Source organism: Anopheles coustani, chromosome 3, assembly GCF_943734705.1.
Source record: "Anopheles coustani chromosome 3, idAnoCousDA_361_x.2, whole genome shotgun sequence".
Classification (NCBI taxonomy): Eukaryota; Metazoa; Arthropoda; class Insecta; order Diptera; family Culicidae; genus Anopheles; species Anopheles coustani.
In genome coordinates this window covers 19,654,195-19,670,368 of record NC_071288.1, presented here as the reverse complement: position 1 = coordinate 19,670,368, position 16,174 = coordinate 19,654,195, and the positions used below count along the sequence as shown (strand labels likewise).

The 16,174-nt window shown below is 43.4% G+C and overlaps 3 protein-coding genes across 4 annotated transcripts; 2 read left to right on the top strand and 1 right to left on the bottom strand.

The window, feature by feature from the left end:
• Positions 1-1,085: 1,085 nt before the first annotated feature.
• On the top strand, positions 1,086-2,197 carry LOC131272424 (sugar transporter SWEET1-like). The gene is made up of 4 exons (XM_058274151.1): positions 1,086-1,258; positions 1,309-1,594; positions 1,674-1,793; positions 1,888-2,197. Exons 1-4 carry the CDS (start codon positions 1,086-1,088, stop codon positions 1,984-1,986), a joined length of 678 nt encoding a protein of 225 aa, XP_058130134.1. The 3' UTR covers positions 1,987-2,197.
• Positions 2,198-3,133: 936 nt separating this feature from the next.
• On the top strand, positions 3,134-4,034 carry LOC131260799 (sugar transporter SWEET1-like). Its single transcript, XM_058262620.1, has 3 exons — positions 3,134-3,303; positions 3,416-3,821; positions 3,895-4,034. The coding sequence occupies exons 1-3, from the start codon at positions 3,134-3,136 to the stop codon at positions 3,991-3,993; spliced, it is 675 nt and encodes a 224-aa protein (XP_058118603.1). The 3' UTR covers positions 3,994-4,034.
• A 349-nt stretch (positions 4,035-4,383) lies between these two features.
• On the bottom strand, positions 4,384-7,126 carry LOC131260797 (KH domain-containing, RNA-binding, signal transduction-associated protein 3-like). Of its 2 annotated transcripts, none has more exons than XM_058262618.1 (4): positions 6,858-7,126; positions 6,154-6,790; positions 5,920-6,092; positions 4,384-4,592 (listed from the first exon to the last, which is right to left on the bottom strand). In XM_058262618.1, the coding sequence occupies exons 1-4, from the start codon at positions 7,066-7,068 to the stop codon at positions 4,396-4,398; spliced, it is 1,218 nt and encodes a 405-aa protein (XP_058118601.1). In that variant the 5' UTR covers positions 7,069-7,126; the 3' UTR covers positions 4,384-4,395. The 2 variants fall into 2 exon arrangements, with proteins under 2 accessions (XP_058118601.1, XP_058118602.1); XM_058262619.1 differs by lacking the exon at positions 4,384-4,592 and adding an exon at positions 4,824-5,757.
• Positions 7,127-16,174: the final 9,048 nt, after the last annotated feature.

The window sequence follows — 16,174 nt, the reverse complement described above, 5'->3', positions numbered from 1 at the left end:
TTCTTATCAGAAGCCACCTGTTGTGAATTAAATGGAGCTTTCAGGCGAAGCCATTGTTTGTGAGAATTTTGCATTCGAAGAAAATAAATGTTTCCCACATGTTGCACCGTTTTATAATCACAAAATGGTATGCTAATGTCCCCGGTGATGGAGGCTTCCGTTCGAAACCGTTAAAGGGTACGGTTGGCTTCACAAAGATAAAACCATCTTCGGTTAATACTTACCAGCAAACGACGACTTGAGTTTTCCGGCGGTGAAATCCATGGTGGTCTTTTGTGTGTGTACGGCTGCAAAATCATATCACCCAACACACTCGGCACACACTGCACACCCACACGGTTTCTTAATATCGGGAAAAGCTTCTTCCATGCTCGCAACGAAACAACGGAACGATGGAAATGGAAGGCAAATGGCGAGCTTCCGGTTGCGCGCCAACTGCAAGTCGTTCGAAATAGTTTCTACCAATGGACGAATGCGAACGCCAGCACCGAGAGCCCCGATTAGCCACCGTAACGAGTCTTTTCGCAAAAGGAAGTTTATCTTTTCCGGGCTGGAACGAGATTCGAGTGTCGTTTCCGGTGCTCGGTGGCACAAATGAGGCGGCAAAATGGCTCCGGGAAGGGCACGTGGTGTGAAAATGATGAATGGAGATGAAGGGGAAACTTTGTCTTTTATAAACTAGGAAAAATAAAGCAGGGTTTTAATAAAAGAAATAATAAAACGAGAGTAAGAAATATACAACGATAAATTGCTTATATAGTACGGTATTTTGAGACTAAACACCGGGCTTTTAAACAAATCGTAGCAGGGTGTTAATGGCTACGTAAACATCGTGAAGTCATGGTCTACTAGATTCCGAGCGCGTTTGCAAGAGATTTGAGCAAATCTCATCTCAGGAGGAATATTCACCTCATCTTAGAACCGCGCTTGATTACTTCTCACATGGGATGCTGCTCTATCGTTTGCGTTTGTATCACTCTGGTGTTAATCGCAGTCACATTAAAGCCGCTGTCATGTGAAGTACCTCTCTGTCCGAGCATCCTCGATTTTCAAGAGCGTACGAGATCGTTCCGAAACGATTAGAAATGGCACACGAAGTTCTGGAGGTTCTTCAACCTCATCGGGAGCTGATCGGACAGGCGGCCGGTTTGTTGACGGTGTCCCAGTATCTGGCCGGTTGGTTCATCTGTGCCGAAATTCGACGTCGTGGCACCACGGCCGGGTTTTCTCCGCTCCGTTTCGTCGGTGGATGTGGCCTGTGAGTAACCCACAAGAATGGAAGTGTTTTGAAGTAACCTAGTGTCTTAGTTCCCTGCTTCAGTTGCAGTACTCATTGAAGCTGCAAGCATCGGCCCTGATTTGGACGAGCATCGCCACGTTGCTCTGTTCCGTGTTCTTCTCTTCCTGGTACTTCCGGTTCACGCCGGTCGATGTGCGGGTTCCGTTCTACAGACTTGCGGTTACCACGAGTACCATCACGGCCGGCATTCTCGCCTACGGGTCACAGAATGATAGCCCGCTCGTAATGTTTCGTCTCGGGCTGGTACTGACCGTGCTGGCCCTGGCCTTCATTGCCCTCCCCCTGGCACAGTTGGTAAGCGCGTACGATCCCGCAATGGACACCGATTGTCCGAAAAGAACATAATCGCCTTTCTCAACCACAATCCATCCAGGGTAACGTGATTCGTGAGAAAAGCAGTGCCAGTTTACCCCTGCCGGCCATTCTGGCCTCAACCGGTGCGTCCATCCTGTGGCTAGTGTATGGGTTGCTGATCGACAATTCATTCATTGTGGTAAGTGTCTTACGAGGCGTTTCACTAACCGCACGGATTTGTTCACAAGCGGCTTGTCAAAGCATTAAATTTTCTTCTTTTCTTCTATTTTTAGGTCCAAAAAATAATCGCCCTTGCTTTGTGCGCGGCCCAGTTATCCTTATTTATTGTTTATCCCGCTGCAGGATCAGCGGACAAGAAAAAGAAACAATAAATCCGATTCGTCTCGCCACGTGGTTCTCACTGCACTCAAACTCCTCATCGTTCTTTTTTTGTTCAACTTCTACAATCTAGATGTCTGTGGAGAGGCTGATAAGGAAGCCCAAGTTGGGGCTGGATGGGCCGGATGGGTCGTGGTTTTGTTTGTGATTTGTTTCTTCATTTAATCAAAAACGAAGTTTGGGGCTTTTGGAAAATGGAAGTGAATCATCGTAGTGAAATAATTTGGAAAAGAAAGAAGCCATTCGGAGGCATGATTGTGATAAACTTTACACTGAGAAAATACTTGATTTGTGTTTATTTTTACTGCAAGGAATTTATTTTATCACAAAGTTTATTTTTATTCATTTTATTTTATCATCTCTTGACAAATGATTTACTTTTACAAATCGTTTCTAAACGAAGAAATAAATGATGCGAACCGTTATCATTGCACGTAAAACACAAACGATGCCACTCTTCATAATATCGAGGGAAGCCGAGTCAAACATCGGTGCGATAAGATAAGATAATAGCAGCTTCGCGCAACTGTCGTTCCAACTGAAGAAGCGGAACACACCGAAATGGCTAGGAATCACCATCGGGATGTTTGCACGAGGAAGACTTCTGTATCCCCCTACGGTTTTTTTACTCTATTTTCTTTAATTTGTCGCCTATCATCATCACCGCGACCACTTGATGGTGAGTGTGGTAAACCTGAGTCGTCCGCGCGTCGCAACTACGCGCAAAAACCTAAGCGCATCCGATAGAGAACGTGCCGAGTCACGTTCTGAGGCGGTTGTAATCGATCGCGACAAGGGGTGGGTTGGATCCAAAGCAATGGTGAAGCATCCAGTTTCTAGTGGGGCTGACGGGGAGGGGGTGACCTCGAAAACGTCATCGCCGCAATACAATGGTTGCCATGCTCCCTCACGAACACATGCTCAACCGGTCTGAGGGAGATTGCTGTGATGATTGGACAGTTCTTCACCTCATCAGCTGGAGGAGTTGGGGGATGTTGATCGGCGCGCCGGTCCAGACGCGGATCGCTTAGTAGCGTTCCTACCGTAGTGCTTCGCGAATCGGTGTGTTTTGAGCTCCAGCTTTCCGGTGTGCGAAAGGTTTTGGGTTCTATTTGCAAAACAAAACAAGTGCGGTAGAAAATGGAAGCAATTTCGCAAGCACTTCAGCCGTACAAGGAGCAGGTTGGTTTCGCGGCCGGAGTTTTGACGGTTGGGCAAATGTTTAGCGGTTGCTTCGTGTGCAACGACATCCGGAAGAAGGGCACCACGGACGGCTTTTCGGCGATGCCGTTCGTCGGCGGTTGCGGGCTGTAAGTTGGGTGATCACCTTACATCACCGTTGCACGTGCATTTCAAATGCCGGCCATTGCTTATCGGACGTAGTGCAATCTCATGCAATTTACCCTTTTGTCCCCCGACCAGCACCGTTCTCTTCCTGCAGCACGGCATCCTCATGGGTGACTCGGCGATGACCAACGCGAACCTGGTCGGTCTGGCGATCAGCATCGTCTACACGACGTTCTTCCTACTGTACACCCCACCGGAAGGTAGGGGTAGCTTTTGGCGGCAGGTTGGCTTTACCGCGCTGTTCACGCTCACCATCCTCGGGTATGCGAAAATTGAAAACCCAGCCGTGGTGGAGGATCGGTTCGGAATGATCATCACCGTGCTGATGCTGTGCCTGATCGGGCAACCGTTGTTTGGCCTACCGGATATCATCCGTCGTAAGAGCACAGAGGGTCTTCCGTTCGCCATGATCCTGTCCGGTACGATCGTCGGCTTGAGTTGGCTGCTGTACGGTGTAATTCTGAACAACGTGTTCGTCGTGGTAAGCAAACCTAACGTGGGTTAGGGTGGAGCTCTAGCATTAAATTGATTCTGTTTTTCATCCGTTTCTGCAGTTGCAAAATTTGGCGGCCGTTTCTTTGAGTGGTATCCAGCTGGCGCTGTTTGTGATTTATCCTTCCAAACCGGCACAACCGAGTAAAAAACGTGATTAAAATCTGCGTTGGGCCGTTTGTACAAACCGAAATTTACCAGCGACGGTGTGTTAAGGAATGTTTGTTTTTAATCGTCTTATTACGTACTATATGTGTCTGTATAGCAGTATTTTGATCGGCAAGGAAAACAGTTGAAAAGGCACATGCGAGCTGTGAAAATTGCAACGTAGATTATTCTCGCCGAGAATCACCAAAACATGGTTGCCAACAAGCTTGAATTTCAAAATGTAGAAAAGAATAAAAGTAAACAAATAACGCTGTTTTTATTGCATAAACCAACCCTTTGCAAATCGTTTTCCACTCTTACCTTTGCCGCTGAACGCATGCCATACTATGAACACTTATCTCCTCCTCTATTCGGACTGAGTTTATCCGATTGTCCCGTGACCAATGCTTCAACGTTCAACGTGGCGCATATGATGTGTACCAGGTACCGTTGGCCGCAACAGTCCTCGTAAGGTAGGCTTCATTTGGCATCGGGAACGCACAATTCATCGAACAATCGATCGAGATCATTGGTTGATTGTTACCGTGGTTTGTGGTGGCAGTGGGTGGGAACTGCTGGATCGTGACCCCTTGGTTGACATTGTTTCGTTGCACTGTAGGGAATAAAATAACCTTGTTGATTGAGAAACGGGCATATATTAAAACCACCATGAAATAGCAGATGCTGTTTCCGGGGAAAACATGTTTGTTCCATTTATGATTCCAACTGCTTGATGGTTATTCGCTTTATTAATTTACTCATTTCTTTTATGTTATTAACATTTATATTTTTTATTATTGTTTGACTCTACCGAGTGTTTCTTTTTTGTATTTATTTTGGTGGTTGTTTGTTTAAGCAATATTATTAGCAAATCAATCGTCTCTACTTTTAGGTCTCCTTTATAAGTATTACAATATTTTTAATATGTCACGAAATTGTTTCCTAAAGCGTTGATACATCTCGCGCCTCGTGGAAATAACACGGGAAAGTTTGTTGAAGGAAATGTTTCAATGTTTGCAAACCATGCTATTTCAACATTGTCCATGGTTGCATTTGTTCTTGTTTACGTATATTCCTTTGTTTTGATGTTTTGATTATTACTTTCAAGCTTCTTGGTTAATTAACTTGTTTATTTTACTTGTTTGCTTTTGGTTTATTATTTCATCTATTTTGTACTATAGCGCATTAACAACTCTACAAACTCGGATGGTATAGCTTTTATTATTGTTTATAATGTCAGTTTTTGCACTGTGCAATATTATAGTCTTGTAGCATTTATTAAGTAATTGTATTATACGTTTGTAACTTTTATGTGCTTTGCATGCTTACAACGTTTTGGTTTTTATAGGTTTGTGTAACGTTAACTTGTTGAAAACTTGTATTGAGTTTTTATTTTACGATAACGAATATCGAAGTATTGCAGTCGAACGTTATAGTATGATGTTTTCGATATTTAGCAAACGCGAAAACTACTGTATCTTGCCCTCTTCTATAAATTGTCCGAAAAAATCCTCTAGTACTGGCTATATTCAACAATGGCAATGCGTAATTTAAGGAAGAACGTTCAATAACGATTTTAAAGTCACTCGAAACATCCCGTTAGCACCCCGGATTGCTGGTTCACTTTGAATGTCGTGAGTATGGCGCGTGCCGGCACGAGCGCGGATCCCGAGCGCCATGATGTTTCGGTGCGATTTCGGCGCGAGATGATGTCCCACCGTACGCCGATGGTTTCCATGTACGACCGCCCATCGACGGTGTGGACGCCTTCGGAGAAGCTGCACGTACAGGGTTTTGGTTGTTTGTTTAGGTTTTGGGTTGGAAGATTTATATTTTTAAAACACGCATTATTCCACGATTAATAAGGTAGATTTGTTTTAGTTGGGTTGACGCGTTTACTTCATTCCTGTGGAAAAAGCTGAAAATGGTAAGAAACTTACCGGAATATGGAGCAGATTCACGATAGTAGTCCCTCCGGTATTCGTGCTCGTAGTCGCTCGAATCATATTTGGGCCTAGGCGGTGGTGGTGGGGGCGGTTGAGGGTGATACGCGTAGGAAGATTCATAGTGGCCTCTCTCGTATCGGGACTCTTCGTAGCGAAGTGACGATGATCTAAAATCGATATCAACTTATGAGCATGAAGACTTTTCGTATCTTAATGTTGTCCGCAAACCGTGGTATGTGGTTTTCCTCCATGGCAGTACGAGCCTTGTCCAGTATCGAGAGAACCTTCTTCTGGGGATGTAAAACCCTGGACGACGGTGGTATCGGAGGGCTAGACAACATCGCCGATGGTGGCGGATGCTCGATGGCAGGAGGAAGCGAAGGAACGAGTGACTTTTTGTATCCTTTTTTGATCGGCAGTTCACATTCCGGATCTTCGAGCATTTCACGCATCTGTTCTTGGCGGATGAAATCATTACTATCTGGGATGAGAAATTTTCGCACTTCGGCCAAGGCGTATGCGATCCGGGCGTGCGCTTCGGCTGGCGGTCCGAGGGCATTAATTTCAACGTGCAAATCGTCGTTGAGGTGAGCATACTTCGGATCCATTGCGAGCCGCAGTTCTTCCTCCTTTTTGCGGTCCTTCATGGACCCCCGGCCGAGAATGGCCATTTTACACATCGTTTCCTCCTGCAGGCGCTTCAGCGAGTTGCCTTTGGGACCGAGCAGTTTGCCAACAAAGTTGAACTTTGGATGTTCTTTAACCGGCACGAGTACCTTCACCTGCACCTTGATGGGCTTTTCCCGGTAGATGTCGATATAGCGTCTCGCCGGTGGTTTTCCACTCTTCTGTACTGTTTCGACTTCTACAAAGGGTAGAACAAACGCGTGAAAAAACGACACTCCCGTTTGCGGAGAAGTACTTTCGTTTACCTTTTTCTAAGAGACGGTCCGCGATGGGATACTTCCGGCCGAGTGTAACCCGTTCGCTGAGTATATTTCGGATGTATTCCTGCGCCTTTTCCGACTGTTTGGTTGTTTCTTCGGCGTCGTCTTCCTGGTCGATGTCGCGAAGACTGGCATTACTTTTTCTCTTGAAATCACTCGCCTCGTCGTTGTACCCGTTTGTTTCCTGGTCGGCCATTTCACAATTGGCTACAATCACCACAGCGGCTCTTCTAAAAGGCACTTTTCACGTATATGCAATTTAATTTTATTTTGTATCACCGTAGGAACCAGTAAACAAGACGTACAATGTTTACGTTTTGTCGAAACGACTTGAAAGTTGGAATCAGGAAAACCAAGTTAATTTAATAACAAGGTGTTGAAGTTTCGGATTCAATGACAGTACGAGATTTCGTTGAATTGACACTTCAATTTTTTTGAGGTTTTTTGACAATAAAATCGGTTGCGATGTAATCGGAGCTAAGTTTTTTATATTTAAAAAGATTATAAAGTTAAATAATAACACAATTTCTCTTCCTGATATATGAATGGGCGTTACCAAATTTGATTTAAACGATTTGACCTAATGTTATTCAAATATCTTTAACCATTCCTGAACCCAACAGGTTCGTTCCGTTCTCGTAAAATGAATGATGCTAGTTCCGCTTTATCCAAGACACCCAATGATACAAATCGATGAACTCGACGAATCTGCAAAAATATTCAAATAAAGAAATTTAAAATTATTTGAATCATTTTAGGATATGTTCAACGTTTGCAAGCTCTACAGTTGACTTTGTTTTTAGATCTATAGTTCCCAACTTTCAGTCAATTCAAAGTTTATCCAAAAATTGTAAAGCGTGGTTTCAAAATTCACGATCAAATGAAATCGATCAAATCTAATGAAATTTTCACTGCAACTGCTTCTGTAAAAACACGAATCTATAAGTGATACATTTTTTCAAGAGAAAATACGATACGAAAGCATTTTCGCACAATAAATGACATTAATGTTAGGCGTCCACATCTTTGAATAGACCTTCATTACTGCCAAATTCCATTACATCACGGCGGAACCGCTTGCTCCTTATTTCCGACCATGGCTGATGTCGATGGTATGTGCAAAGATGCATCAAAATGTCTGTAGACACGTAACAAGTGCACTCAACGATATGTACTCTTGGATAGAAAACGAATATTAAATACTTACTCTTCACTGTTACGAGGTTAACTCAAGAGAGTAGCAAGAACTTTTGGTTTGTAGCAAAGGAACGTGTTTAGGAAGTTGAACTCTTTTTAAGACTGCATGTCTAGAATTGATCAAACGGAAGTTTAGTTTGACAAGCTGATTATCTGCAGACTGAATTGCAAATGGTGTTAAAATTCATCATTTCCACCCAATTTCATGTGATTCATTCTCTCACCCAATTCCACCACCCTTGGTCTAGTATAAGGAACATGAATGTGAATGTCTCTTTTCCGTAGATTCGGCTCGTCCAACGGGGATGGCCTGTAATTTGTTCCGTTGGCCGTAATAGTACGCTTCTAACTTTTTGATGATGATGGCCCCATGGCCATACGCGACCGATGGTTTCTTGCCCAATGGTTATAAATTTTCTTTACACTCGGTTTCCTCACCAATACCAAGAACCGAGCGGGGAGGGAAAACTTTAGCACTTCACTGGGCCACTTCAAACCAATTCACCTTTTCTTCATCGTCCATCCTGTATTTTCCATAGAAAGGGAAAACACCAGTTGTTCGAGATGCATTTGAGGACTTGCGAGCAGGGAAAGTAACTGAAAAAACCGAAAAGTTTGCAAACCAAAACCAATTCACCCTTGCGAAGAAGCAAATGGGCAACCACTCAAACTACCAACGGGAATGCCAATTATGGAATGGTTCAAGTTTCTAATTAAACAAGAAAGAGGCCCAGACCGTCAGTTGAGGCTGTTTTTGTTGACTGCAGTCATGTTGATGTTGGCCAGAATGGAGAAAACGTAAAATAAGAAAAGAAATGCAGAGAACAAACCGCCATTTGGTGTCTGAAAACAACTGTTGGAACACGAAAAGGTAAAAACTAAACTCTTTTTCGTAAATGATAAAATAACCAATACATCAGAAAAGAGCGTTCTTTCATCTGCGATAGATATAAAAACTACGAAAGATAAACGAGTGTATTACATTTTTGTGTAACGTTAGATCAGTTTAGTAGTTTAACGGTGTGCACGCAGTCAATGCAGCCTTAGCACAACTGACTGACAATTTACCAATAGCCGAAACACTTCTGGAATAGAGAAATTAACCTCTCCATACACCGAAAGTATTCAAAGACAGAACAACGGTCCTTTACGCTGATTGCCAGCCACAATCTAATCCTCTTTGGGAACTTGGTGAGAGATATGCTTAAATATATATGATATGCAAAAATTAGATGCTTATAAAAAGGCTCACAATATCCAACAAGTTTACTCCGGCATAAAGTTGGCAGTGCGAACAAGAAGAAACCATCAAACGTAGTTGGTTTACTGTTTTGGCAACGACGAATTCAATTGAAATGATAACACAAGATATCCTTCTTTTTATGATGGGTTTAAAAGAAAGTTGCTAGCATTCATGGTTTTTACATAAAACATTATTATGTCCGTCCATGTACGTTCATGCTAGTGTAATTGACTAGTCTTTAATATTGGTTGTTTATATAGTACATAATTTATTTTTAAATTATCTAGTAAGTCATCCTTTTCATATCAATCCAATTATTTACCTATTCGATTCATGAGTGTAGCGAAACCATACACACATATGGTGATAGTATCCAATTGCACGTGACGTGATCGGCTTCTTTATAACTTTTATGATCGGGGCCACTCGGTTCGTTCGCTCACTTTGCACGTTTCTTACCGGCTCATAAACCATTAGTTGACCGCAAATGCAAACATAACGCCCATATCGACCAATCGACTGCCCGGTGCCGTTAAAGGAAAATATGGTGTGTAAAAATATTACATCCGTTCGACCCAGTCGGTCACTTGCTCTCGTCGAAATAAGAAGTTATCCACTGTAATCCGTTTACGGTTTTCTTTCAAACCGCTATGGAACGCTCCTACCGTTCTCTGGTTTATCGTACTTCATTTTCTCCCCTTTTTCACGACTTTTCGCGACTTCCACTGAACCCGGAGGACGAAAACGGTGGGGAAACGTGAAATGCTTTTATGTTCGCAGTGGGAAGTTCAAAAACCAATCTCTGTCGTCCGGTCTTCCTTTTGCCATAATATTTGTTCGCTCCAGTACGTTCGTCCGTACAAACGCACACGTGGTTTCATGGTTCTTGCCCGCACCGGAAAGTGTGACGGTGTGGATGGGAAAAAAACATTCACTTGTAGCGTGTGCAGTCGCTTTCCCGGGGTTTGTTTTCCATTTTCGAAACCACCGAACAGCGCGTTCCGCCAGGCGATTATCGTTCAAAATACGAAAATGGCTCCGGTTCGTTCGTTCGTTCGTTCGCGGGACGAGCGGGAAACTAAATAAAATAAAGCACACGTACACACCTCCGTTTGTTGTTTCCCATTCACTATTGTACTTATCATTGTGTGTTAATAAAATGGCCATTGGGGATTTTATGGCGCGTTTTTGTTTTCTTCTCTTTGGAAAAGTGGAAAGGATGGGGGAAATAAAATCGGTTATTGTCCTCGGTAGAAAATTAGGTTGGTGGTTTTGTTTGCTTTCCATTTGTTTGTGTTTTTGTTTCCAAAGAGAACCATGCGCTGTAAAGGAATGGGAAATTGGTCCAGCAGGGAGTTTTGCATTTTGCCTTGCTCCAACACAAAACACCCCAATTGGCATTATGATTATTACTAGATAATGAAAACGAGGAAGAAAGTTAAAGTTATTTTAAAACTTTAAAAAGAAAAGAAAAAAAAGAAAAAAAAAGAAAGTTAAGGAAAAAGTTATTTTCGAAACGTCAGGGAACAAAGACGAAAAAAGGATAAATGTTTTAATATTCGTTTGCTTAACGTGTTGGGTTTATATTTATCTATAAGGTTCAGGTTTAGGATAGTTCATGAAGAAACACATGATTTTCATCTTCGTGGGAAAATTCTGTCTTTGCCAGGAAACGGAAGCATTTTTTGGTTTTCCTCCAGCTGTAATCCGCTAACGAGCTGTTTGAAGTTTGATAGTTTGAACGGTCCATGCCGTCGGATATTTGTATAGCGAGCTTCAAGAGCTGCATACGGTAAACGATTTAATCATTTTCCCTAGCAACAACCACGACGGGAAACTTCCATCTTGCATACACCCACCGAAGGGCGTAAGGTAATTCGTCTGAAACACATGATGCTCATGCAATTGTTATCAACCCGGCCGGAGCTTTCCATTGGGCCGCGAGTGAAAACAGGCTAAAATTCCTTCGTGTAAGCTCTACGCGGAGCATAACCGCATAACGGCAGCACTTGCCAGAGTATTACAATGCATCTGCTTCCGCGCCCAAGTCAGGGAGACGCCAGCGGCACCAAAGTCTTAGACATTATTATTAGCGCAAGCTTTGCCCCACGCGTGTACTTGTAATTCCGGGGTCTTTGCGTAGTTCGCGATCGACGATGATCACAACTCCGGCACTGATCTTCCCGTGCAAGCGCTACCGTACCGAGAAGCGAACCGCCGAACTACGGACAACTTTTCCGGTCGCAGGACGGGATTTTACTTGCATGAAAGGTGAATTTTTGATTACTTTTGCCAACGTTCCTCTTCGCCGGAACGAACGAACGAACGAACGAGTGCCACGGAGAGGGAAAACCCCCCCGAAAGGATGGTACGAATTTTGCACCTTCCGCACGCGAAGCTTCCGCCTTGCGGCTGAGATTGTGCGTGGGAACGTGTGGCCTTGTGGCGATAGTTTTCCTTCCACTTTTCCCGGCTGTTCTTGTGCTCGAAGGCGAAGCTTTAAAGTGTAGCTGCAGTTGAAAACTTTTCCTTCGGCATTTTTCTACCTCGCTCGTTCATGGTTCATTCTTCCCGGTTCTTTGCGCTCGTACGATGGTTTCAAAATATTCTGTGTATGAATGTTTTTTACTACGCGCTTCTTAAAGTTGCATCCGTTTGAACATTTCCGCCGGGCTACACCTCACCTTCTTGATGTGGTATTAATTCCTGGTCATCGCCTGGGACGATCATGGAATGGTGAACGGTGGGAAACTTCAAGCCACACTTTTCCTTGTCCGGTGATAATATGCATAAAAGATGAAAGCATAAGGAAAGTGGTTCAAAAGACGGTGCTTAAAGGCCGTCGGGTTTAACCTTGTTTGTATGCAGCACTCGAACATTCTTTTCACCACCCAAGTGCATCGACTGCATCCCGGTGTTGCAGCGAATCGTGTCATAATCTTCCCTCTTCCAACGAAGTTGGTGCAAGATGTAACACGTTGGCAACGTTTTTTTCCAAGTAACTTTCCGATGAAAAATAAAACCACCCAATCCAATGATCGCTTGGGTCGATTGGGCGAAGCTTTAAATGCCAGCAGAATTGCTGTCTACTTCCGGTCGGGAAATGGTTGCGTCGGAATGTTGCCCCTTCTCAGAGAAAACTCCTTCAATTCAGCGTTCTTTTAAAAGAAGAGTGAAACGAAAAAAATTTCATTCACTGTAAACCATTACCCACTTTAAGCTGCGCTGGACGAGTGTCACACGAAAGTGTATTCGTTTCTCCAAAATATCAGCTGAGATTTGCATGCAAATGAATCCTACTCCGGAAAAACCTGTCAACGAAACCGGTCCGGTGGTATTAGTGAGTTGGAAGTGAGATAGTATGTATATGTGGGTATACATCTTAACAAAAGATAACAAAAAGGAAAACAAAATTAAACCTACATGGGAATGTAGTGAGCAGGATTTCTCATCTCATCCCGATTCACCATCCTCACTCAGCAGATCCGGGATCCTTAGAAGGTGATGAGAGAACCGGAACAGAGGACGTCTGACCGGGCACGGTGGAAAACTCAAATTTTCTCTCTTGTTTATCTGCCAGAGTACAGCTCAAATTCGATTTCGGGTCGATTCGCCATTTCGGCAAACGAGGGGAAACCGAAAAAGCTCGCTACTTCAAGCGGAAGCTTTCCGAGTCGGAAAATGCTGTCGCTTTTATCGAAAGTCGATCGTTCGGTTGCTCTCCAGTCAGTCGACACCATTTCCAAAGGCTAGTTGTGGCCGTTCGTTAAAGGGCGAAATGAAATTATCGAGCGGAAGGAGCGTATCGGACGCGATGCCACGACGCGTTGTAAACAAACACAACTCGACGCCTCGGCAGTAAGGATTTTTCCACTGGAAAAAAATGGAAATCAAAATGAAATAGATGACATCGTTCTAATTTCGGACGCTTTTCTTACGCACCCTACGGGAAAGCCTCACCCCCCCCACCTTCTCCCCCCCCGCCCATCATTCATCATACACTAATTGCAATAAATTACCCTTCGATCGCTTGCGCTCGTTTCGGACTTTCGGCGAAAGTAAACAAAATAATGAGCCATAGCAAATTTTCCAACCCCGGTCGGTGGGTGGTGGATGGAATTTGATGATAAATTGTTCGTCCAGCGGGACGGGTTATGGCGAGGTGGACCTGTTTATCTACGGACTATCACTACTTGGCGGTGGTGCTGATGATGTCCGAGCATCGCTTCGCTACGGCAAACGATGTCAAACTCTTCGGCGAGGGGCGAAGGACGAGTTCGGTGTATTTTTGGTGCGTCATTTTACTATCATTATTCAGCCGCTTAAGCACGTTTTTGAACCGCCGAAGGGGGAAGTAATCGGTAGGAATTATGCCGAAAGGGTGGGTTGAATGGTGTTAATTTCAGTCGCCATCATTCACTTTCTAAATAATAACAGCAGTTTGTCATCATAATATTGGATTGTTTGCTGGAATGGTGCTGGTATGAAGGAGTGGGGTGAGGTTTACAAGACAAGAAACATCTAGAAACTTTGGGCCTGGCGTTATCAGCACCGTCTAACAAGATGGAAACCGAAAGCTGATAGCAAATATTTTGTTAGTCATCAGACAAGTTGCATATCTCGGATTTGACAAGGAATTATTCTTAGGTTTGACTGGTTTGTAATTGTTCTTAAATTTACGTTACTCTCTAGTACTTTCTTTGTAATTACTTAAGTAGTTGGAGAAAACACCAATAAGAATAAACATAAACATAAACATAAACTGACATAAGAGAATATAAATTAAATTGAAGAAAACTTTAGAAAACTTTTTGGATTTACTTCTAGCCAAATACAAAAATCTCTCTTCTCTTTCGTGGACCATTTTTGTTGGATATTTTTAAAGGGTTGAATGTGGAAGCGTATCAACATATCCTGAACTTTTTTTTTATGAGCTTGAAATGTAGGCTTCAAACTGTGGACTTGAAACGTACCGATCGCAACCTCTCGACGTTTCTCGGGCGAACCAGAGAACCGGTGAGTTTGTTTGTGTACAGTGGCATGATTCTTGTTTACCTTGGGGCTAGAGCATCGGTTCTACCGAGTACGAACCCTAGGACGCCGGCATACCGACCCGGTGTTGGCCGGTTCGCTGGCGGCACGTGCCCTCGGAATCGGACCCGGTCTTCCCCGGTGACTCCTTCGGATGGGGCAGGCTGGTTTCGAAAGGATTTGACAACATTATTTCGGCATCTCGCCGGGCAGATCATGCCCACCGGCCAGATTGATAAGATAAACCGTGCGAGAGGCGGGCGAGAAGGCGTGTGTTTATCTATCGGGTGGCTCACATGGAGAAGCCAAGAGGAAAGTAGAGGAACGAAAAAAAACTTGCCACAGGTTGGGAGGCTGCTTTGGCCGGATCGAGGAATGTAATACGCTCGGTATTACAAGAACGTATTTCCAGCAATGCAAGGATACACCCTCGGGGCACTAATGATAATACCACTCGGATGAAGCAACATGCGCTGAGGTGGCTGAGTCTCCAAGGCGATCCATCATGAAGTGCCAGCGTGCGTCCCTTCGGTTGGTCAATATTGATTCGTCAAAAGCCGCACCGGAAGGGGCCGGCTGCGAAGTGGAAGTTAGCCGAACCCTTCACACATCCGGCCAAGTTCGGTATGTAAATATGTACATCGTAAAAACTAATTTTATTTCCATCAACAGCAAGGAATTACATCAATGGTTAAGGTGACAATTTGTCAAAGTACTTTCATTTAATTCAACAGTAATACCAGTTTTAGATGTGGCTCATATTGTTTATATACTGGTTTCAAACTTTATGTAGTAAACTTCCTGGTATTTTCTTTGACCCTTTATAGTCGTATCGTTTTTAGTAAAAACTAGAGTTGTGAAAATGTCTTTCAGATTCATGAATCTAAATGAATCTCTGGCTGATAAGGGATTCATGAATCTTTCGTCGAGAGATTCATGAATCCCAAAGACACACCAACTGATGAAAAGTAGCCAATCGAAAATGGGTTGGGTCCCCAAAGTTGTTTTTTTTTGTCGCATTGTCCACGCCTATGAAAGAATCGGGGAGATCCATGAAAGATTCATGAAGATTCATTAAGGTTTCGAAAGATTCATTAAGTGTTTCCGATAGGTTCTAGTAGATGGTTCAGCTTAGACTAAAATACATTTATTGATGTAATCTTACACGTTATCTTAACGCTAGATCTTATTTCACGGACACTTATCACTTATCTATTACTAACACATCTATTACTACTAGCATAATTATCTAATCTAAAGGACTGTACTAAAGGTACATCCTTTGCCTACATTACGGCGCGGACATTAAGCTTTGAAGATTTGAATCCGCAAATGAATTCATCTGAATAAATCGTAGGTGAAAGATTCATATGAATGAATCTCGCCAAAAGATTCATTAAGCACAACACTAGTAAAAACGTTTTTGTAACAACAAAACCATACAAATAATCGAACAAAACACGTATTCCTTTTCAATACTGAGGTTGCCAGCTCAACACATAAGGTTAACCTGGAAATAATTAAACCAGGTATGATTCCTTTTTCCGGGAAGTGCGTTTGAGCTGGCACGGTTGTTGGTGTACGAATGTTCGTATTTCTGAGGCTGCGCGACAGCTGGCGAAGGAATTGGTATTAATTCCCCACAAGCAAACTGTTGTTTGGTAATACTCATAAAATTGTCCCCCGAAAAGGGAACTGGCGCTACCGAGTTCAAAGTTGTTTACCGTCCATGCGAACGTTGTTTAGCGAGTGTGGGATTTTTGAAAGATGCAATGGGTTGCTTTCCATCTCGGAACCACCGTCGGTACTGAGGTATTTCTATCCGCTACGG